Raw genomic sequence first — 22760 nt, forward strand, 5'->3', positions numbered from 1 at the left:
TCGTTGCTTGAGAAAAATTGCGCGTTACCCAGACCCTTCAATGCGATCCTGAATAATTTGCAATATCTTGTTGGACAAGATCGCCTCCTTGATGCAGAATTTCATGAGTAATCATAATTTTAGCGTATCCATCCTGGTGCTTTTTTTGCCAGGGTTTTCTCGAGTTGATATTTGTACAGGTTCTTTCAATGGAGAAAATTATGGTTGATTCAAAGATCCCACGTATGGATAAGCTACGGTCACCTGAAAACTATGAGATCTCTGGGAAGAACTCCCTGATGATCAAAGCAGATATGAGAGCGAGAAGTACCCAGCAACAGAATTCGTGTCTTGCGATGACATTTTTTAAGAAATGTCATATTAATGCCTGCATCGTCATTTTGTTTTATAGATAAGCGTCATAAATTTCAGTTAATGATTGTAATACCTATCCTCGTTCTCGATTTTACTCACTTAGAGACTGGTACCCATTGATGCATAATCTTATTTTCGCTTCTGTTTAAACTTTTTGTCTTTCTTTGGCATCTTAATCGTCACGAAATGTGGTGCTCTTGTGTCTCTAACCTCCTTGTAAATCCATCTCGATCCCTCATATAGTTCATTCACATCCTCTACAAATGGATGATATTTGCAATAATTTGAGTACATTTTCTGGTGCATCTTTGCCTACCAATCTAGGGTTGCCTACCATTCTAGGGTTTTAACTTTCAATGCCGTAATCATGTGTTTTCAGTCGTAATCATTTAAAAATGTTAAATCTCTTTCAATGCCGCTTTGATTTTATTTTTCTCAGCTTTCTTGAAATTTCAATCCTAAAGTCTATTTCTTTTTTCTCTTCCAGGACAGAAACTATGTAATGATGAAGAACCGCTCTTTAATTCCTGAATTTCGAGGTCGCATGGTATGTGGTCTCTGGCGTCTTATTTTAACTCATGTTTTGTAATTTTCCTGATTATTGACGATTCATCCAGATCGTTGAATTCCTGATTTACGAAAACTTGGGCTCTAAGTTACACTAAGTAAGATGATCTGGTTTACAAACAGTGCCTGATTCATGGAAACCGATTTAAAAATTCAGTCTTGTTTTTCCCAATAGATGAGTTTGAGCTTGCATCTGGAAAAAATATGGCCATAACCTTGGAGGTTAACAACTTTAATATGAGCATATGGTGGTAATTTTGTTTGGTCAACTGATGGTAGCTTTTTGAATTGTGTGCCCCTTTGCATATTAAGGAATTGCTACAGACATACATTCCTGTGTACCGAATGGAGACAGTGATCGAATCCCGATTGGGTATTTATCTTTGATCAATAAAGGGTAGATCAAAATAGGATAGAGGGGGAACCTGTTTGTCAGTTACCTGAAAAATAGGATTGACTCGAAGTCTGATAGGATCCTAGGGGGTAGTTTAGTCATGTTAGCCCTCAGGGGCATTTCAGTCATTTAGTGATTGCTGTATTTCCTTTAAACAGAGATGCCCTCCCTTCAGGAGGCCAGCCAAGAAGAAGTTGATTGAAGTGAGGTCTTCTTGTCTCTCCTTTCCTCGTCTAGGTCTGGCCTTCCCCACTCCCTCTACGATCTCCGTTCTCGAGATCAACTCTACCTCACCGCGTCTCCAGGCGGCTTGTCCTCGGCCGATCCCTACCCCTTCTGCTCGGCCTCCTCTCCGATCCTTCCCGTTTCATCTCTCTACCCCGGGAATTTCTACCTTATCTCGTCCTCTACCGTCCCACCGATACGAGCCTAGATCCGGGATCGTATCATTTGTCAGTACAGATCGAAATTTTTCTCTTCTCATCTAAATGAATATATTAATTAAAAAAGATTATTTCATTTTTTTGTCAACTAGTTTAGGGGATCAATTTTCCTGCCCCTTGGACTGCAGGTTTCTGCATTTCTGTCGCACCATTTCTCCGAGGTAGCAGACTACAGTTTCACTGCTGATATGGAGAATGAGGTAAGTCCGTTTTTTCCTTTTTTTTGTATTTCAATGTTCTGTATCAATTCTTTGGCTAAATGCTTTCACTCTTTTGTCCAAAAGTGGAAGACGTTCTATGCGTGTGATCTTATATGAAAAAATCGACCTTGGTGGAGAAAAATATATTGAAGAGATGGAAGTAACGAAGATAGGGGAGCTGGGCGGTGGGAGGAGCCCACCGCCTGAGAGTCAGGCAGATGGTCATAAAACCAGAGGTTTACGTTGGAAACGATTGAACTAGGCTTTGCTGTCCCTGATGACGATGGTGTGAGGATAATGACGAGTCATCATTTACCTCGTCATCGACACCAAGATGGCAATGGCTAGATTGTTATCATCGTCATCATCTTAGCTCTCATATCTCTTTTCTCCACTTATTTCTTTGTTGCTAGTCACGGCTCTCTCTCTTCATCTCCCTTTCACACTCTCTCTCCCTCACCCTCCCGTGTATCCAGTCCCTTTCTCTCTTGTTCTGCCCTCTCTCCCTCTTAGTTTTTTGTTGACTCGTGATCTTAACTCATCTTCTCATCATCATCATCCAGTTTATGCTAGAAAAGGGTCACTTGTTTAGGCTGCGTCGCTAGGCCAAATATCAGGCTTTTGTCTTTGGGTCTCATGAAGGCAATGTTACAAATGAAGAAAGATACAGGGTAAAAATAAAATAGGTACATGTTTTTTTTAAGAGAAAATTAAGTAATTAATTAAGATAACAGAAACTCCTTACGGCTGTCTGTTTCCTAACCCCTTGTGTAGGGATTGGAATCGTTATGATTATTATTTTTCTTAATCAATATTTTTCTTTCATCTATAATCTCTACAAAAGACAAGGTTTCTAAACCTTCTTTCCAAGTTAACAGCATTGCCAATTATCGCGTTAATACTGCATCAAGCATGTAGTTTTGTGATTCCTTTGTGGATTTTTTCGTGTGCCTGGACACATAATTTCCATTTCAACAGCTTGACAACGTTTCTGCTGGCACGACTGATTGGAAGGGGCTTCTGAAGGACTATTGGTCTAGATTTAGCAAGTTCTGCCAGCTTGCTAGTAATGTCAATATTCGGCAGGTATCTCTTTAACAAATCTAATTTCCTCTTATCTTACATATCTTTCATCTTACTCGTGTAAAGCAAAATCTGATGTTCTTTAGGTTGAGAAAATGTTGGAGGATACGCTCGGGCATATTTTGTTTGCTTCTCTTCCGGACAAGAGTCGCACATGCCCCAGGTGCTCTTAATTTGTATGTTATTTTATGTCGTACCGCATTTTTTTGGAAAATTATTATAAATGGAATTTCATTTTGGGGAAACCTTTCAAAACTGGCTTTTTATTTGTTGTACCATTTGGTTCTCCTTCTGCTTTCTTTATGTGGTAAATCTGCCGAATCAACGAGTTTTTAAACCTAAGATGATTTCAGAAACCAATACTTTCAGATTCGTCTGTCAGTAGCTGGCGTGTTCAGTACTTTCTCTGTCGGTGCCACTTGCAGAAACCGTAGCTGACACAACAGGAAGATCAATCAGCTTTTACACTTTACTGGGAATGGTTCCTACGAAATATGTAGTTTTACAATTTGGGACGCTCATTTTGAGCGGTTTTTACTGGGACTATTAAACCTGACAAATTAGCCTCATTAGGGCATGTACACAATTATAAAAAGTACAGGTTAAAAATGAAAAAAAACAAAAACAACCAATTACACCTGTTTCTTGACAATGTATTATGAGATAGCTCATGCGGCCTCATGCGCAGCACACAGTTTCATGCACATGACTGTTACTTAAAACGGCTGTGTTTAGGATACAGTTCTTATTAGAACCTATCATACCAGCAAGAGGAGAAGACGCCAAGTCGCATGTAACGCAGAGCGTGCACGTGGGGATTCAAATATGTGAAAGGCGGGCACAGAGTCTATGGATTGTCGTTCCTTGAAAACTTACCAATAATAGCAACATCTCTGTTCAATCCTGATTCAGTTTAGGATGGTTGGGTTCGGGCCTGATTAATAACCAATTTTACTTACAGTTTACTACTAGCCAATTTTTGTTGATAGATAGGACTTGGTCATTTGCTCACGTTCATAGTCAAAATCGTCAGTTTTTTTCGACATTCTGTTTTGACATTTAACATTAATTTTATTCACAACCTGTATTATAAATGCAGTTGTTCAGATGGGATGTTGGTTCTAAAAGTCAGTAGATTTGGTGCCGGCTATTTCATTGGTTGTAATCAACACCCACGATGCAGGTAAGTGTTGCTTTTTTTTTACCTCATTTATTCTCTCCTCTTAGATTTTTATTTAAACCTATCTCTTATAGATCCCCAGATGAGCATTGTTTTAACATAGAGATAAACATAGAGATAGAGACAGAGATAGAGATAGAGATAAAGATAGAAATAGAGATAGAGATAGAGATAGAGATAGGGATAGGGAAACAGTTTGACATAGAGACAGAGATAGAGATAAGGATAGAGATAGAGATAAAGAGAGAGATAAAAAAACAGAGTTCTTTCATTCGTTTTGAAAAGTAATTTTTCTGTGAGCTGTGATCATTGGTGTGACAGCAGCTCAGTTATTAATTTTAGTTAACTGGTTCAAATACCAGTTACAAGATAGGATGGCATGGACCATGAGAACATGTAAAACTAATAGAGCACGTGTAGAAATAAGAACCGTAAAGACTTTCATATGGGTCAGTTTTGCCCGTGGCCCTTTTACAGGGAAATATGACAGAACAACTTAAAAGAACATTACGACTAACTTTTTCTTTCATCCATCTTTTCACAGGTTCATTGCCGGATCCGTGTTCAGCGAAGATGACGAGGCTGTTCCATCAGAAAAACCAGAGATGTGCTTCCAGCCGAAACTGTTAGGCCTTAGCCCGAGCTCAAACGAAAAGGTTTTTTTTGGAAGCACTATCCATTCCAATTTTTGATGTCCTACAGGCTTATTGCTTGCCTTCTGAGGGTTATTTTTTATAGATTTTCTTGAAAAATGGGCCGTATGGATTCTATGTCCAGCTTGGGGAAGACAGAAAAGGTTGCCCGCCAAAGAGGGCTTCTATTGAGGTTAGTTCATTAGTGTCTCAGAAATCGGTATTTGCGCCTTTTTATGCTTTATATCATGTTCTTTTATTCTTCAAAAAAAATCATGTTCTTTTATGAAATAGCTTAAAATGTTTTCGTTTTTTGTAAAATCCCTTATGAGATCCGATTAGAAACAGATCATCATAACGCCGGGCACCGCGTTGACAGACCCTATAAAAAAGTCTTGTTTCTTTCTTGGAAAAATATTGGCCGTTCTTTCTTTCTGCAGTTGACTCAGGATGAGTGGAGATTGAGTTGAAACACAGTCCTCTTTCTGAGTTAGTGTGATCCACTGATCATATTAATTTTTTTAAAAATTAGTCCTATATTCTGGCGCATTTCCAAATAATATTACCTGAACTAAGTAATCCCAAGTTTCGTGCTGTTTGTATTTTTTCTTTATGCATAGTCCTACTGGAAGGACCCAGGTCTATCTGGAATAACCGAAAACCCAAATCCTTAAACCCTAAACTAGAAAAATATGATCTTTCATAAAAGAACAATAAATATATGGTATAATTTCTTCCGGCTATTTTTCAAAAAAAAATTTGATCTTTATTGTTCAAAAAAAATAAAAAATTTCTTCCGGCTATAGAAGGTAATGTTGCTTCGTTTGCATGATACAGTTTTGTAAACTGTCTCCCTATCATCCCTTAATCGACTGCAAACCAAATATTTAATTACTCAAAAGCTGTCTCCCTAGTTTTCCATAGTATAGACTTACCTTGTTATTTTATCTCAAGAAAACAAAAAAATGACTTATTGTCATCTTCGCAGCACAGTTTTTTCATATATCAGTACTAAATCAATGATCAATATCTGGATAATCAAATATCTCACCATTTTGGTTGTTTTCATATAGGCAAAAGATGTGGATACGATAACCATGGACAATGCAATGGAGTTACTGCAATATCCTCTGACGCTGGTGTGTATTTTCTTTTTTCTATTTACCATATCTCTAATTTCTCTAATTCTATGAAATATGTTTATCCAGGGTGAGCATCCTGACGACAAACAACCCGTCGTGCTAAAACACTCAAAACTTGGGTTTTCGATTCGGCACCGAAGAACCATTGCTCCAGTTCCCAAGGTGTGTGGGATTTCATCTTCAACCTCTTTCAGGGGTATTTCAGTCCATTATAGTTAGGGTTTCCCTTTATAGTTAGGTTTATCATCTCTGAAGAAAATAAATGATTTGAATATTCTTCGTCATTTTTATTTTGCATTCTTTGGAAAATATGTTTTCTTGCATGAATGCCCGTATTATTTCCAAGTTTATATGCACATTGATGATGTTTTCATCTCTGAAGAAACAAATGATTTGAATATTCGCCATTTTTATTTTGCATTCTTTGGAAACTATGTTTTCTTGCATGAATGCCCGTATTATTTCCAAGTTTATATGCACATTGATGATGTTTTCATCTCTGAAGAAACAAATGATTTGAATATTCCTCGCCATTTTTATTTTGCATTCTTTGGAAAATATGTTTTCTTGCATGAACGCCCGTATTATTCCAAGTTTATGTGCACATTGATGATGTTTTCATCTCTGAAGAAACAAATGATTTGAATATTCCTCGCCATTTTTATTTTGCATTCTTTGGAAAATACGTTTACTTGCATGAATGTCCGTCTTATTTGTAAGTTTATATGCGTATTGATTATGTTTTCATCTCTGAAGAAACAAATGATTTGAATATTCCTCGCCATTTTTATTTTGCATTCTTTGGAAAATACGTTTACTTGCATGAATGTCCGTCTTATTTGTAAGTTTATATGCGTATTGATTATGTTTTCATCTCTGAAGAAACAAATGATTTGAATATTCCTCGCCATTTTTACTTTGCATTCTTTGGAAAAAAATACTTTTTCTTACATGAACCTCCCTCTTATTTGTATGACTATATGCACTTTGGTTATGTTTTAGTTGCGTCTTGCTTATTTTTGTACATTTTTTTCTCTTAGAACCTGAACCCTCGAATATCTCTATTATTCTACTTTATTGTACTTATTTCTTAAATCAAGAAACTGTCTGCTTGAGTTCTACCTTTGTATTTTTTAAAAATTTTTTTGCAAACATGGACCCCAAAAGCTTTGAAGTTTAAAATAAAAGTCTGTTTTCGTGATTATTATTTTATTATTTTTACTCTTTGGTCAGAATGTGAACCCTAAGAAGATCACTCTTGAAGTTGCTTTGAAACTGTTGAGAAGCAAGAACGCGAAGCAATGCGGCCGGCCGAAGAACAAGCCGAAGGTAAAAGAAACTGAAGATATGCTCTGGTGAGTTGAGCACATCTGCTAGATTAAAATTTCAATTGTCTCCTTTTTCCCTGTAGAAATCAGGTTTTTCCTCTGTTGTATTATATGATTACTTGTAAACAGACATTTTTTATAAAATTTTGATTAATGCTCTCTATTTTTTCAATTAAATCAATATTTTTCATTTCTGATTAAATTGCAACATCTTTCAACTCTCCCACTACAAGATAATTATTCTTGATATTTTTGTAATATGATTTCATTGCTAATCATTTTTCTTTATTTTTTATATTTCATGGCTTTGTCTTGAACTACTTTTCGTCCACTATCACAATATTAATTTTCAACCACTATCCTTGATGAAGTAAAAAGTTAGGATGAGAAAAAAGGGAAAAAAAAGTTTCTAGAATAATCTGTGTTTTTATGGAGAAATGAGTTTTGCATTTGATGTATATTGGAGAAGGCTTTGAACCTTTGTTGTAAATCAAACTTAGCAAAATTAACTAAATTAGGACAAGCCAAAAATTAATGGACCAAATTAATGTAGTATTTATGTGTTTTTTTCTCACAGTAGCTATCTTTGTTTCTGGTTAGGCAGAATAACATTGATGAGAATGAGAGAGAGAATTGTTTAAGTTCAAATCAATGTCCAATTCTTTATTGACCTGTTATTCGTACCCTTGAGAGACTGCCATTTTTGTTTGCTTAGCATACTCTTTTGACCAAAATAAAAAATTCTAATTTTGGAAAAAATACATCAAGTGTTTAATGATGATATGTAATAATAGAGAAATTCATTTGTTTTAAATGGATTTTTAATATAGTAGAAAACTATCTTAAGGGGGATTAGATAGCCTCTTACATGGTTCAATTCCACAATAGATTTTTTAATTATGGTTTGTAGTCAGTGATCTAAAGACGAGTGGGGCATATAAAAGGAATGTTAAATTAGTGATTTAAAACCAGAAATTGTATGCATGTTGACCACCAAATTATTCATGAATAAATATTATTTTGAAAAACTGATAATTAACTTTAACATGATGACAATTAAGATTCTTTATTTATAAATTAATCATTGCAGTACATTAATAACAATCATTATAATCTAAATAATAGATTAATTATCCATATTTTAGATTAATTATGAAGATCGTGTCAGGAGAATTCAAATCATGTTTCAAGTGGAATAATGGGGATATACTGTCATCATTACAACAGCAAGTACCTCCCTCCAAATAACTCCATCTCTTCTAGATCCCACGTGTTGACCTGATGGAAATCACTCTAGGGCCAACGGCTAATATTACATTGGATAAAACTGTTTGTAAATTGATGATGGCGAGATAAATAATGATCCTAAAATAAATCCATAAAATTTAAAAATTACAGCCAGAGATCAAGTCAAAATTGTTTCAATTTTTGATAACTTCTTTCGAATAGAATTGATTACACTCCCACAAGTACATCTCATTAGATTACCTGCCGACTGTTTGAGAATTTATTTCATGGATTCAATGCTTTACAAATTGAGGATTAGATGATACATGTAATTTATTCGTATATGAAAATTTTCAATCAAACAAAATCCAAACGAGCACATGAAAGTTAAATTTATTTAAAGAGATATCTGAGAATTATTGTATCCTTTACAATTTAAATTTATTTAAAAAACAAAATTTATATAGTAATGGCAACCAAAGTTTATTCAATTATTATTAAAAAAATTAAGATGAAATTTTGTAATATAAAATTCAATATTACATTGGTTCAATAAAAATTATTTTTCACATTTTTATATACCTTTGATCGAAAATCAAAAAATTTTGACAGAAAAATATAACATTTATCCACTCTTGAATATTTTTTGAATCCTACATTTCATGTTTAGTTCTAAGCTCTTCTTTAGTACTTACCAAAGCAATCTCTCTACTCTTTTAATTTGGGAGGGATATTTAATCCCATATGGAAATTGATATATGAAATATAAAATTCAAGATAATCCCAAAATTTAAAGTTTCTGAAATTTCACACTTCTATTATTTATATACTTATTTCTCAGATTCTTGATATTAAAGAATCCTAAGTCAAGTTTAAAACTTAAAATTGATTTCAAATGTGTCTCTATGGCCAGATGTTATTGACCAAATTAATAAGTTTTGTGATGAGCACACCCACCATCTATCATTTTATCTCTATTTTTTACTTTAACAATAAGGTACTAAGAAAAAAATGGTACTAGTCATGCTTGTACGAGTGCTCATACGATTTGAGAAACCTAAAACATCTTGTGAATGGACGACTATGTTTTGATTATTACGAGTCTCTAATTAGAGGATTCAAATAAGTATTATCTTGGATATAGCAACATGTAAACGATGGTGATTGTGTCGTCAAGATGAGATTGTCCACCCTTGGTACAGGAGGATACTGACTTGAATACAAAGATGCATTAAATGCCTAGCCAGGTAGTGGCGATATTAGAGAAGGCACTCTCCATTGATCCCCATAATGCATCAGTACTAACTAGAATGCAAAATTAGGGTTTGACAGTAATTATACCCTAAGTCCTTTGGGAGTCTTATGATGATAAATCATTATACGCCTATGTTTAACAGTGACATCAAATGTTCCATGAGAGTATTCGATCACCACTCTTCTAGAGCTCGAGGTGCAGCATGGCACCCCACGGGCCAGTAACTGAACCTACTGGTTGGGTTGAAATGATCATTAATTAAAAAATCTATATGTCAATATAGTTAATTAATAAGGTTGGCCAATACATTTAATTGGGCCCTTAAAGTTAATAACTAGATTGAGTGAGACTTAATGGTTAAAGAAATTCAGGAGAAAATCCAGCATTAGATCGATTGTATGGATACATTTAAAGGCCAGACACATAAATCTCTTGAATAAATTTTAGCTAGTAGGAAGTCAAGAGTGGAACTGTTTCCACATAAGGTGATAAAATAATCATTGAGGTTTTAGTTCGATCATGTTTGGTTTATCTAGTGGGTGTATATGCTAATAGTTTAGCTTTAAATCAACAATAAAAATAAACTTAAAGTCCTGTAAGGGATCATATATTTAACTTGTTGATATTTTTGGCTTGAAATTTCATTCTACCTCTTATTCTGTCAAGTAATCATAAAATATGACAATGTATGTGTTGTTTCGCGACATATAATTATGCAATCATGAAATTTTCAATAATTAATATTTTTATCAAATACTGATATGTCACCGCAATTACACTCAGTAAAAATATGTTTATTCCTAAAAAATATAATTTTGACTTCGCCCAGTGATTAGATTAAAAACCTCTTTGACCTTTATATGGTAATAAAAATCTCCCATGAAATTCCAATTTAAACAGGCCAAAAATTCAATTTTGAAATTATTTTTATCCCTTATCATATTAATTTAAAAGGCATCTTGATTTTATTAACATATTAATTCAAATATATGGTAATAAAATTTTTTATCCCTTATCATTTTTATTCAAATATCTTGATTTCCATGTATAACTTGAGGAATTCAAATTGATATTGTATCTCATTTTTTGAAATGTGATGAAAAGTTTATATCTTTAGTACAAATTGAAATCAAATGATGGAATGAATATAATAATTTTTTTGGAAGTTTTCAAAAAAGTATATAAATATTTCCCAAAAATAAGATAATAACTAGTAGCTTACTATATACATTAAATATGATGATGTGGGAATATTTTACATTAAATTATAACCGTCTTAAAAATACTATTTTTTATAAGATTTGATTAAGTTTTAAACATGGATTTCGTTTACATTCAAGGGATACATGTTTGTTCTGGGATGATATTGGCACGTTTCGGAATAGCTAAAAAAGGGATATGTTTATGTTAAAACAAGGTTTTCAAATGTGATTTGTTTCTGGGTCACAGACCATTCAGGTAGAATGGTCTAAACAGCTGATCCACTCGAAGCCGCCCACATAAGGTAGGCCTGCTTATGATATGATGCAAAGCCCATTGATTGGCGCCAATGATCTGGAAATGTTGGTTTCTGGTGTTGACTCTGAAATTTTGGCTAGCTGCTGTTTCATATATTTCAAAACACTCCTGGATAGATTATTAAAAATTAATTCATGACCCATAAACTCCTGAGGCTTGAAATGATGCTGGAGATCATCTAGGATAGATTACATCCGGACTGTCATACTTGGTGCAGAATATTAATACCCATTGATTTGTTGACTTCAAATGTAAATCAAAACCTACCTAGATGACATCCAAGTGATGACGAGTTGGATGCAGTGAGATAACCAAGTGGTGCTGGGGCAACCTAAGGAGTGATCAGAGCCACAGGAGATCGTGTGTAGTGGCACCTTGTGATATGGGAACTTCATTTTTCCAATATGTACTTACGGGATTGTCGTATAATACATTATTCTTTACTTTGGGATTCATGTCAAAATAATCTTTGAATCCGAGAAAATTAGGTAATCCATAATCCTTATGCATGAAAATACTAAATTCCGTTGTTATACCCTGACTCTATTATGGATTTATGACCACATTCTCCATAGGGCCCTCATATCTCTTCCTTCTTCGAGCTTGGGTTATGGAAGAAGGAACTGAAAAGCAGATATCAGCAACAACCGGTTATATTATGGGACAGCTTATGATTTTTATATCAATCTATTATGCGCCTCTGCATTTAGCATTGGGTAAACCTCATACAATGACTGTCCTAGTTCTACCATATATTTTGTTTCATTTCTTCTGGAACAATAACAAGAACTTTTTGGATTATAGATCTACTACTAGAAATTCAATGATATTATTAACTTTAACTTAAAAGTTAATACTACAAAAATTAGATTTTATATTAGTAACTTTAAATTATTATTCTCCATGCTAAATTTGACAATGACTTTGCCTTTGATATCTACCAGTTGACTAAACCGGACTGAGACCATATCTACTTCAGAACAAGCCAGTATTTACTGGTGAACTTACGAAACTTTAGGTACAGGTTAAGGCCTCGGGACAAATAAAGCCTAAAGCCTCCATCCAAACTGAAAGAAGAGATACATGAATTAAGATAGGAGACCATGTTCTGACTTGATTTGAAATATTTGATCAATCAATACTGATTGGGTACCTCTTTTACCATTCGTCTTGTTAGGCTAATAGAAAATCATTTTGACAGTAGAATACTCTGGTTTGTTTTAGAATTATACTGATAACAGGATTAATATGAATGTTGAAGCTGGACCCAATAATTATCCCAAAAAATCCGCAAGTGAAGACCCAGCCGGTTGAGTGGTAATTTTTCTTCACGCTTCTTGATCTGAACGTTGCTCCTTCAACCCTTCACTCTTGGAGTACAAAAATGGACCCAAAGGAGATTTTGAATGAGCGAATCACTCCACTAATTGTTATTAGGAACACAATCCAAGGGTGAATTATAACAATGATGGGGGATTTCATTTATATATTCAAAATTGTGGATGGATAGAGGGAAATTTTGAACTACCCTCAAAATTGCAGACCGAACCTCCTTCTGGATCGTTAGATATCATCGTTTCAATTTTGAGAAATCAAAGCCATCTGATTTTCTCTCTCATGAAGAATCCAACTATCATGAAGAGAAGATACAGGATTGCAATGATATAAAAGAATCCAACGAACTCGGAATGACATCAAAAGAGTTAACTACAAAAAACCTACAAGGGATGACGATCATGAGCTCGATCTACCATTGGAAACAACCACCATGAAGATCGTAATTAAGATGATGCATGTGTGCATGTCTGCAACTCACAAGACGAGAGATAGATCAGCGGATGAGGTCTAGGAACGTCTTTCGCCTGGGGAACCTTGGAGGAAGCCTGAGGCACATCTCGTCTTCGATCTTGATCGGCAAGTGCGTGGCAACAAAGACGATCCCCCCCTTCTTCCGATGCTCGGCGATGACGTGCTCAAGCAGCCGCACTCCTTCGTCATCCAGCGCCACGGACGGCTCGTCCAGCAGCCAGATTGGGCGATCGATGGCGAGGAGCCTCGCCAGCTGCAGCCGCTTCCTCTGCCCCATCGAAAGCATCCGCGGCTTCTCGTTGGCGAGGCGACCGAGCCCCATCATCGTCAACGCCTCCATCGCCTTCCCTTCCTTCCCTTCAAGGACCTCGAACCAAGCCACATTCTCCAATACAGTTAGCTTGTCCTTGATCGCGTCCTTGAGGGAGAGCCAGTTGAGGAGGAGACGGTACTGCTGGTACACGCCGGGGGACGTGATGTCGTGGCCATTCCAAAGGATCTCGCCAGCAGACGGTCGGGAGAAGCCCGCGAGCATCCGCAGAAACGTCGTCTTCCCTGACCCGTTCGCGCCGGTGAGAACCAGAGCAGACCCGTCGTGGACCGAGACGTTGATGTCACGGAGCACCGTCTGCGCGTTTCGCATGCAGGAGACCTTGTTCAGCAGGATCCGCGCCGGGGGCGGGGATCGCAGCGGCATCTCCGCAGCAAGATGACTGGTGAATATCAAGCGACAGTCGTCATCGGTATCAACTCCGGTAGCTGGCAAGAGGAAGAACAACCGACGAACATCAAATTCTAAATTAGTTCAACAATTTAGAGGTGTCCAGTAGTATTCGAACACTAAAAACTAGGATTATGATGATCATGGTGGCTGGTGATGATGATCATTAGCCAGGGCCGACTTTGGGGATGTCGTAGTGCTCGCTAAGATTGGCGAGATACTGATTGAAATCTTCGATGCGGTCACGGTGGGATTTGTTGGCAGTCTTGGCGAGCTTCTTGATATCTATGTTATCCCTCTGCTCGATGTATCGTTTCTCTGCCCGGGTGAGGCTGTCCACATACGAAGGCCCTCGCTGCGCGTCTGTGGATTGTGGGTCAGTCGACGACTCGGCGAGATTGGTCATGGCGAGAGAGTCCTCGTATTGGTCGTGCTTTGGCTTGTTCTTCTTCTTCTTCTTCTTCAGTCCACCGCTTTGAACATCGAGAGCTTTCCCCTTCAGCTTCAGCTTCCCCGAGACGACGTTCTCGTAGGCCGACATGCTCGAGGGCGAGGACTGCCGCCGGTGGGAATCGAAGGACTCAGATTGCTCAAGAACTACGGAGAGAAATCAATCGATCGATCATTTGAACAATGCAGGAGGGCAGTAAAGATCGATGTATTGATCAACAGGTCTAAAAGTCAGGATTGTTTACATTTATACAATTGGCAGGACAGAAAAAGTTGACTTCTTGATCAATTAGTGAAATTGGAAGGATTGTAATGATCGATCGATTGATTTATCCTGTCGCCAGGACAGTAAAGATTGATTGGAGGATCCTTCCGATTGATCAGATTAGCAGGACAATATGGTTCAATCGATTGATACATAAATCAAATCGGTAGAACAGCGAAGATCTGTTTCAACCGATCAACTAAGACAGAGCAAATCAATCAAAACTTTATTTTATTGGCAGGACAGTAAATAATGATCCATTGTTTAAAAAATAGTATCCAAGGAACAGTAAAGATTGATTAGGAGATCAAGTAATCTGTTCGCGCGGACGATGAAGATCGACCGTAAACATCGCTCGATCGGTAAATCAATCGAGTCTACCCGGACAATAGAGATTGGCTGATATATAAATTAACATCAGTCAATTTATAACCATCGATCAATCAATTACTTTTCCGGCAGGACGATTAATCTGTATGGTCCCGTAGATCAATCAATCGGTAGATATTTAGTGTCCGGAAGAAAGGTTACTTTAATAGATACCGATAGATCAGACGATCGTCAATCGATTGAATCTGCGGGACTATGAAGATCGATTGATCTTTACAACAATTGACGAGGGTTTCGGCAATCCCGAACAGATTACAACAAAAAAAGGTAACGGAAAGAAAATCGAAATACAAAGAAGAGAAAATACAAATTACAACGAGAAAAGCGCCATACCACCGATCACGAAGAACTGCAGAATCTACCGCCGGCGACCGAAGAATCTGAGAGAAGGGCGGGATAGGGCACAGCAGACAAATATTTTAAGCTTATTCTGAAGAAATAACTTATATAATAAGAAAGTATACCCGTTTAATGAAAGGGGTTGAATCACCAAATGTACTTTCGAAATATCACCGTATGTCACAAATTTTTGAAAATTATCACGGTGTGTCACGAGGCTTGGCCGCCGGTGACGTGGACGATGACATAGGTGCCACGGGTGAAGCCCAGCCTTGTCATCGGCCACGTCATCGTCCACGTCACCGGAAGCGAAGTAGGGGCTCCGATTCTGGCGTTTTTGGCGATTTTGGCTGGATCTTGGCGATTTGGGTGGATCAAGAAGACGAAGAAGATTTCCGGACGATTTGGGTGGATCTCTGCGGTAAGATTTCGCCGTTTTTTTTTTTGTCTTGGATTTCTTTCTGCGATTGATCGCTGAGAAATGAAGAATCGGGGATGTTAAATGCGATTGGATTTCTACTTCTTCTTTTCTTCCTCTTCTCCTTCTTCTTCTTTTCTTCCTCTTCTTCTCCTTCTTCTTCTTCTTCTTCTTCTTTTTCTTCTTCTCCCGATCAAAATCTTCCGATCAAAATCCTCATAACAATCTTTTGATCGCAATCTTCTTTTTCTTCTGTTCACGGTGCTCACCAAAGAAAGGGTTTCGATCGAAAAAATCGCGATCGAAATCCCCATTCTCAGATTCACGATGAAGAATCGGGGATTTAACAAAATAAAGTACAAAATAAAGTATGAAGATATGAAGATAGATAAGTACAAAATAAAATAAAGTATGATAACACATGCACTTCATTTTATTTTGCAGTTATTGATCAAATATATGTATAGTGCACAGACGTGGGCAGGACGGTTAGTTCATCCATGGACGAAAAAATCATGCTGTCTGGGAGTTCGGACGAATGATGGGACGTAGAACCATTACTATTTATAAATGGGATAATTTTTTCGTCCATGGATGAAATAACCGTCCTGTCCAGGGCCCCGGACAGGACGATCCCTGCATCCCGTGAGAGTCAAGTAAGAGCCTGCGAGCTCCAGCTGTTCTACGCCCGTGCGGTGCCACATGTCAAATTCTCAGTGGCCTAATTCTGACGCACGGGTGGCGTAAGCACTGCTTCGCCGCAGACGTCTCATGGAACTAGAATGTCTTGGACGGGACAGTTTTCAGAAGAACGGGACGCGGACAAAAATATTTGGGACCGGGCAATGTAGATGAAGCTCTAAAAATTGGGACGTAGGACGGGACGATCTTACTCCTGTCCTGTCCATATAGTTCCCGATCGTCCGGGACGTGGACGATGGACGGGACAAGACGAAGTTTGTCCCGTCCTACATCCCAATTTTTAGAGTTTTGTCTAAATTGTCCCGTCCCATTTTATTCGTCCACATCCCATCCCGTCTGAACCGTCTCGTCCAAGAAATCTCACCCCGTCCGATGTCCCGGGACGAAGTGGGCGTGCGTCAGCATTAGACCACTCAGAAATTGACACATGGCGCGACACGTACGTAAGGCCAGCTGGACCTGCCAGGCGCATACTATACTCCCACAGGACGCAAAAACCGCCTCGTCTCCTGTCCAAGGCCCCCGACGGGACGGTTTTTGAGTCCATGGACAAAGCAATCGTCCCGTCCGGGGAAGGGCGGACGATTACATGTGGATGATTGAGATTAGACTGACTGATATTACATGTGCAGATTGAGATTAGGCTGATGGAGGATTCTTTACTAAAAATCTTTCTGTGTGTGAAGATTGAGATTAGACTGATTAAGAGACATACTGATTCCTCAAGATTGAGAATTAAATATTTATTATACAAGTCACACTATCTTCCCGAGTTGAACAAGCGCTGGAAGCAAAAATCTTCAGATGTTTTCGTTGGGGGTGAAGATCCCCTACACCCTCAATCTCCCTCCCCCGCCAGACCATCTCCCCCATCTCCATCAATGCTCAAACCTCAGAGAAGCTCGCCAAGTGCACGCCGCCATGGCCAAGTCCGGCCAAGCTTCAGACCCCCTCTCCGCTGCCAAGCTGCTCGAGTTCTACGCCCTCTCCATGCCCAACAGCCCCTCCTGCGCGGAGAAGCTCGCCCTCTCCCTAAACTGGCCCATCTCCTCCGCTACCTTCGCCTTCAACACCGCCATGAGAGCCCACCTCCGCAGTGAAGATCCTCTCAAGTGTACCCATCTCTTCCTTTGTCTTCTTCACTACCCAGAATTCTCCCCTGACTCGTTCACTCTCACAATTGCCCTCAAGGCTGCTACCCTTCTCCCTTCTCCTCTGCCCTTCGGCCGCCAGCTCCACTCCCAGATCGTCCGTCGCCGCCTCGCCGCCACCGCCCACGTCTCCAACAAGCTCGTCCACTTCTACTCTGTCGCCGGCGACATGGGTTCGGCCCAGAAGGTGTTCGACGAAATTCTTAGCTCCGATGCATCACAATTGGCCGCCGCCCACGTCTCCAACAAGCTCGTCCACTTCAACTGTGTCGCCGGCCACATGGGTTCTGCCCAGAAGGTGTTCGACGAAAGTCCTAGCCCAGATGCAGCGCAATTGGCCGTCGCCCAGAACAGCCTTCTGAGGGGGTATGCCGCCGCCGGGGACGGCGCCGGCCTCCGGCGCGCTTTCACCGAGACATTGGCGCCGGACGTCGTCGCCTGGAACACGGTGATCGGGTTCCTGGCCGGCGCTGGCGAGCACGTGGCAGCGGTGGCGGCGTTCCGGGAGATGCAGCTCAGCGGTGTAGCGCCGGACCGGGTTAGCTTGATCGCCACTCTCGCCGCCGCCGGCCACCTGGCGGCGCTCGGCCTCGGGCGGTGGGTGCACGCCTACGCCCTCCGGCGGGGAATTGAGCTTGACAGCAACCTCGTCTCCGCCGTGATCGCCATGTATGCGAGGTGCGGTTGCGTGGAGGATGCCGCCGCCGTCTTCGCCGCCACGCCGCCGCAGGTCCGGCGCAAGGCCGACGTCTGGAATGCGATGATCACAGCACTGGTCGGTGGCGGGTTCTCCGACGAGGCGCTCCGGCTGTTTACCGCCATGGAGGCCGCCCGAGTGCGGCCGGATGCAATCACCTTCGCCGGAGTGCTCTCTGCCTGTGGCCATGGCGGCCTGGTGGAGCGGGGCGAGGAGTTGTTCGACAGGATGGGAGAATTCTATGGCGTGGAGCCGGACATCGGGCACTATGGCGTGATGATCGATCTCTGGTGCCGAGCAGGGCAATTGGAGAAGGCTGAGGAGATGATCAGGAGGATGCCGGTGGCGCCGGACGCGGCGGTGTGGAGGACGGTGCTGTGGGCGTGTCGTCGCCATGGGACGAGGTTCCTTGAGCTGGGCATGGAGGCAGGGAAGAGGCTGCTGGAGTTGGAGCCAGAGGAGCACGCCGGGTACGTGCTCTTTTCTAATCTCATGGCGATGGCGGGGAGGTGGAGGGAGGTGACTGCAGTGAGGAAGGAGATGAAGAGGAGGAAGATGAGGAAGGTACCTGGGTGCAGCTCCATTGAGCTGGATGGTACTGTGCATGAATTTATTGCTGGCGATTGATAAATGATTATAGAGAGATAAAATTCAGTGGGAAACAATGGGAGAGCATGTGTGATATATGACAGATAAAGTGACAATGATGAAGGAAAGACTGGACAGTGAATTGACTTCAAGCACAATTCTTCTTGACTTTCAGGATGGTTTGTATTGAATGCACCAAAACCATACCAAACTCAGGATAGTCAGATTTTTCTCATCAATTTAAAAACAGGTGTCTTAATTGCATGTGAGACCAAAAATGTAGGGAACCACAGGGTAGTTAATAGGTAAAGAGGAAAATAATAGAGTGATAGCATATGAAGGTGATGTGATACTGAGATCACAATATGAGAAACACAACATTTACAAAAACTCTAGTCTTGCAATGATTTGCACAAAATTGAATATTTCTGGTTCATTCTACTTGATCCAAATTTTACGGACGAAATTTCTCCAAATCAAATTTGAGAATTTTATCATAATTTACTAATATTTATGTTGTCACAATCTATTGTCCATTACCCATAAGGTAGAATCTTCTCTTTTTCTCATCATAGAGTCAAATTTTATTATTATTTTTTAAACTGAGAAACAATCATAAATTTATATTCAACGTCAAAATGGAAGCTGCATAAGAAGAAGGGAAAGCTTTGTGGTTAAGGGATTGCATGTTAGGTATGGACGAATTCCTCCACTTTGTGACAGCCAGTGTTATTATACAAATAATCAAATCTACCACACAAAATAGAAGCATATTTGAGTAATATATAAATAATAACATGTTCTATATTCATAACAGAAGTTGGTTTTTTCGATAGGGAGATATCCAGAAAGAGATAGAGGTATCTATTCAGGAGAGGGAGGGAACCCCTAGACGTGGTTGTTCTGTTCTTTTTGTGCAAATTGTTTGTTCTGTTCGGTTTTCCGAACAGAACAAAAATGAATTCAAACAGAACATCGCACAGACCCGTACGTGGTTCTTTTGTTCACTTTGTTTGAATTTTGTTCGAGTTTTGTGTGAATGTGTGAATTTGTGCGGAGGAGCGAATTTTGTTCGTTTTTTTTTTAAAACAGAACAAAGAACAAAGCCCTGTGCGGTTTTTTTGTGAGAGTTTTTCGTTCGTTTCAAACAAACAACCATGTCTTGTACATAAACAAAGATGTTCTCAGCTAGCAGCGTGCATGGCAGCTCCAACTGATGCATTTCTCATTTGGGAAACTCAAGGGAAAGCCTTGGCCTCTTGCACAAGAGGGTGGGGAGTTATCAAATTCAACATTCAAAATTTATTTAGTGGCCAAATTTTATTTTTTATTCCATATGGGATTGAGCCCAAGCTAATCCGAGGAAGATAAGACGGAAGGATCACAACCCAATGAGCAGCAACCTTAGTAAACAAGACAAGAGGTAAGAGCAGACTTTCAGGCCAACCCAGCCTGAATCTTGCATCACAATGGGCCATTTTTAAAACCCACATTATAAACTCAGCCATCTGATCTTTACGAATAATATCGGACGTCGAGATTAAAAATCCAAACATCTCATTTGTTTTTCTTCTTCTCAGGTGGTGATTGGTCAGTGGCAGTTAACACAGATGGTGGGATCCATGTATTTCAAGGAGTAGATTGGGTTTTGGCTGTTGACATAGATGATGGTCCATTGATTGTTATATTTGATTGAAGATGAAAAATAATAAAAAAAGAAAGAACCCTTTCAGGCTTGGCTGGTATTTTACAAAGTGACAGCTCTATGATGACTTGGAAATCTCAAGAAGGTGATGGAGGATCATCAGGGAACCAGGATTTATTTTAGCATGGACAATGTGACTTGGAGTAGCACACAGACGTTAATGTGCAGCAATCGACGCCCTTTTTCCCTTATAATTGTGATAACAAGGTGATTCTGGTATGGTTATCTTCCTCTAGATTACTTTTATTCTTTATTTCTAGTTAAGAAAGGTTTTTAATTATATCAATTTAACTTGAATGAATGTTAGAACTAAAGATTTTTAACATTGCATCATTGAAGCATTTCATTAAATACCTCTTGTTACTTGTAATTCTGAGATTTCTTTCTTAATTTATCACCATTTTATTTTTAAAACACCATAATAACTCATCAAACCATTTAATCTTCCCACACACATGCCCTCTTCGACTTATCTAATCCCATTCTTCCATTATTTAATGAAAATTTTCTTTACATCCTTATCCCACACACATGCTCTTTTTCCCTTATTGTTCAGATCCTTATTCCTTCAAAAAAAATTTTGATTACTCTTCTCATCATTTCACTTCCTCTCAATTTATTTCCCACATATTCCATCTCCCAAAAAATATTACCCCTATTATTCTCTTTTTGAAGCTCTCTCCAAGGAATTGGCCAGGAAGGACACAAGGGATGCTTTGGAAGTCGACAGTTCTTGATTCTGCACTCAACGTTGTAAGTTTCTGATTTGTAATTCAATCTTCTTCTTGAACGATTCGAAAACGCCAAGGCATGGGCGAAATGTACATGCCCTAGAAGTTGGTTTTGAATGAAATTAGCACTGCATTTTGATTATGATTCAAGATCTGATTTTTGATCCTTAATTATACATCAATTTAGAACATTTCTGCTTCATTAGATTTTTAATTTAGGGTCGGATTTCATCTTTTCCCCAAATTCTTCACCTTCTCTCTCTAGGTTAATTTGTCTAGTTTCTCTCTCTAGATTTCGATTTTTATTGTTTAGAAATTTAATTTAATATATAAAACAACCTAAAAATAAAATTTGATTCGAAAATTCATCCATCTTGAAGTCCAATTTAAAAATAACTTTCTTGATTATTTAATTCCCAATTTTAATTCATAAAAATTGTTTTAAATTTTATAATAATTGGGAAATTAATAATCTGAATTAATCTGATCTTAAAATTGAAATATTTCTATCTAGAGTTTTCTGACTGAAAATTTTAAAAATCAAAATTTAGTCTTACTTGATTTTGATTAATTAAAAACATTATTAAGCATAATTAAGATTTATTAATTGCAAAATTAATTCATCTTTGAATTAATTCATTAAAATTTGATAAAAATTCTTATTTGTTGCCTCCCTGTGGTTTGACCCCTTGCTTTCTCTATATTCTATATTTAGTGATTAAGGGAAATTATAAATTTTATTGCATAAGTCTAAACGCCAAATCAATGACATATTTACACGCATTTTTAGGCTTTTCAGGTAACAATGAGGCGTTTCACCATTCTGAAGATCACATGGATACATCAGGAGGTTGGTCATGTGAATGACTCAAACACTATCATTTAAGGAATCTAATGATAGTATGGAATATGTTCTGCGTCAGGTGATATCATCATCTAATTATTTGATTTTAATATGTTTTGATTTCAAATTTTCATTGAATGATTTGATTTTTTAATTGTTAATTTAGCGTAAAAAATCCAACATAATCCAACTCTCTTTAACTCTCTCTTTCATTCTCTCTTTCTACCTATATCTCTCTTTCTCTCTATGTCTCTCTCTCCCTATCCGTCCCCCTCTCTCTCTCCCTCCCTCCCTCCCTCCCTATCTCTCTCATTCTCTCTCTCTCTTCCTCCCTCCCTCCCTATCCCTCTCGTTCTCTCTCTCTCTCTCTCCTTCCCTCCCGCCCTATCACTCTCATTCTCTGTCTCTCCCTCCCTCCATATCCCTCTCATTATCTCTATCTCCCCCCTCCCTCTCATTCTCTATCTCTCTCCCTCCCTCCCTATCCCTCTCATTCTCTCTCTCTCCCTCCCTCCCTCCCTCTCCATCTCATTCTCCTCCATGAAAACATATGGGATAAGAATATCACCTGCTCATATCTAATAAAAGATTTGATGACATATTGAATATATGTTAACGTCAAACAAA

General features: G+C 38.8%; 4 protein-coding genes across 6 annotated transcripts in view; 2 read left to right on the plus strand and 2 right to left on the minus strand.

Annotated features, from left to right (window-relative positions):
• LOC144708365 (DNA topoisomerase, type IA, core) overlaps window positions 1-7484 on the plus strand; it is a 29412-nt gene extending 21928 nt beyond the window's left edge. For both annotated transcript variants that reach the window (XM_078581628.1, XM_078581627.1), the window contains exons 13-22: window positions 842-901; window positions 1887-1958; window positions 2937-3044; window positions 3128-3204; window positions 4141-4224; window positions 4766-4877; window positions 4960-5046; window positions 5927-5992; window positions 6062-6157; window positions 7229-7484. In XM_078581628.1, the coding sequence (XP_078437754.1) occupies window positions 842-901; window positions 1887-1958; window positions 2937-3044; window positions 3128-3204; window positions 4141-4224; window positions 4766-4877; window positions 4960-5046; window positions 5927-5992; window positions 6062-6157; window positions 7229-7354 (888 nt within the window). In that variant the 3' untranslated portion in view covers window positions 7355-7484. The remainder of the gene's footprint in view (window positions 1-841; window positions 902-1886; window positions 1959-2936; window positions 3045-3127; window positions 3205-4140; window positions 4225-4765; window positions 4878-4959; window positions 5047-5926; window positions 5993-6061; window positions 6158-7228) is intronic.
• A 5475-nt stretch (window positions 7485-12959) lies between these two features.
• Window positions 12960-15425, minus strand: ABCI1 (non-intrinsic ABC protein 10). The gene is made up of 2 exons (XM_078582429.1): window positions 15292-15425; window positions 12960-13891 (listed from the first exon to the last, which is right to left on the minus strand). The coding sequence occupies exon 2, from the start codon at window positions 13827-13829 to the stop codon at window positions 13155-13157; it is 675 nt and encodes a 224-aa protein (XP_078438555.1). The 5' UTR covers window positions 13830-13891; window positions 15292-15425; the 3' UTR covers window positions 12960-13154.
• Window positions 13893-15428, minus strand: LOC144708966 (7-dehydrocholesterol reductase-like protein). Its single transcript, XM_078582430.1, has 2 exons — window positions 15292-15428; window positions 13893-14450 (listed from the first exon to the last, which is right to left on the minus strand). The coding sequence occupies exon 2, from the start codon at window positions 14392-14394 to the stop codon at window positions 14020-14022; it is 375 nt and encodes a 124-aa protein (XP_078438556.1). The 5' UTR covers window positions 14395-14450; window positions 15292-15428; the 3' UTR covers window positions 13893-14019.
• A 69-nt stretch (window positions 15429-15497) lies between these two features.
• LOC144708964 (pentatricopeptide repeat-containing protein At2g42920, chloroplastic-like) lies at window positions 15498-19011 on the plus strand. Of its 2 annotated transcripts, none has more exons than XM_078582427.1 (2): window positions 15498-15718; window positions 16160-19011. In XM_078582427.1, exon 2 carries the CDS (start codon window positions 17222-17224, stop codon window positions 18890-18892), a length of 1671 nt encoding a protein of 556 aa, XP_078438553.1. In that variant the 5' UTR covers window positions 15498-15718; window positions 16160-17221; the 3' UTR covers window positions 18893-19011. The 2 variants fall into 2 exon arrangements, with proteins under 2 accessions (XP_078438553.1, XP_078438554.1); XM_078582428.1 differs by having other exon boundaries at window positions 17050-19011.
• The last annotated feature ends 3749 nt before the right edge of the window (window positions 19012-22760 follow it).

Source organism: Wolffia australiana, chromosome 10 (assembly GCF_029677425.1).
Source record: "Wolffia australiana isolate 7733 chromosome 10, ASM2967742v1".
Classification (NCBI taxonomy): Eukaryota; Viridiplantae; Streptophyta; class Magnoliopsida; order Alismatales; family Araceae; genus Wolffia; species Wolffia australiana.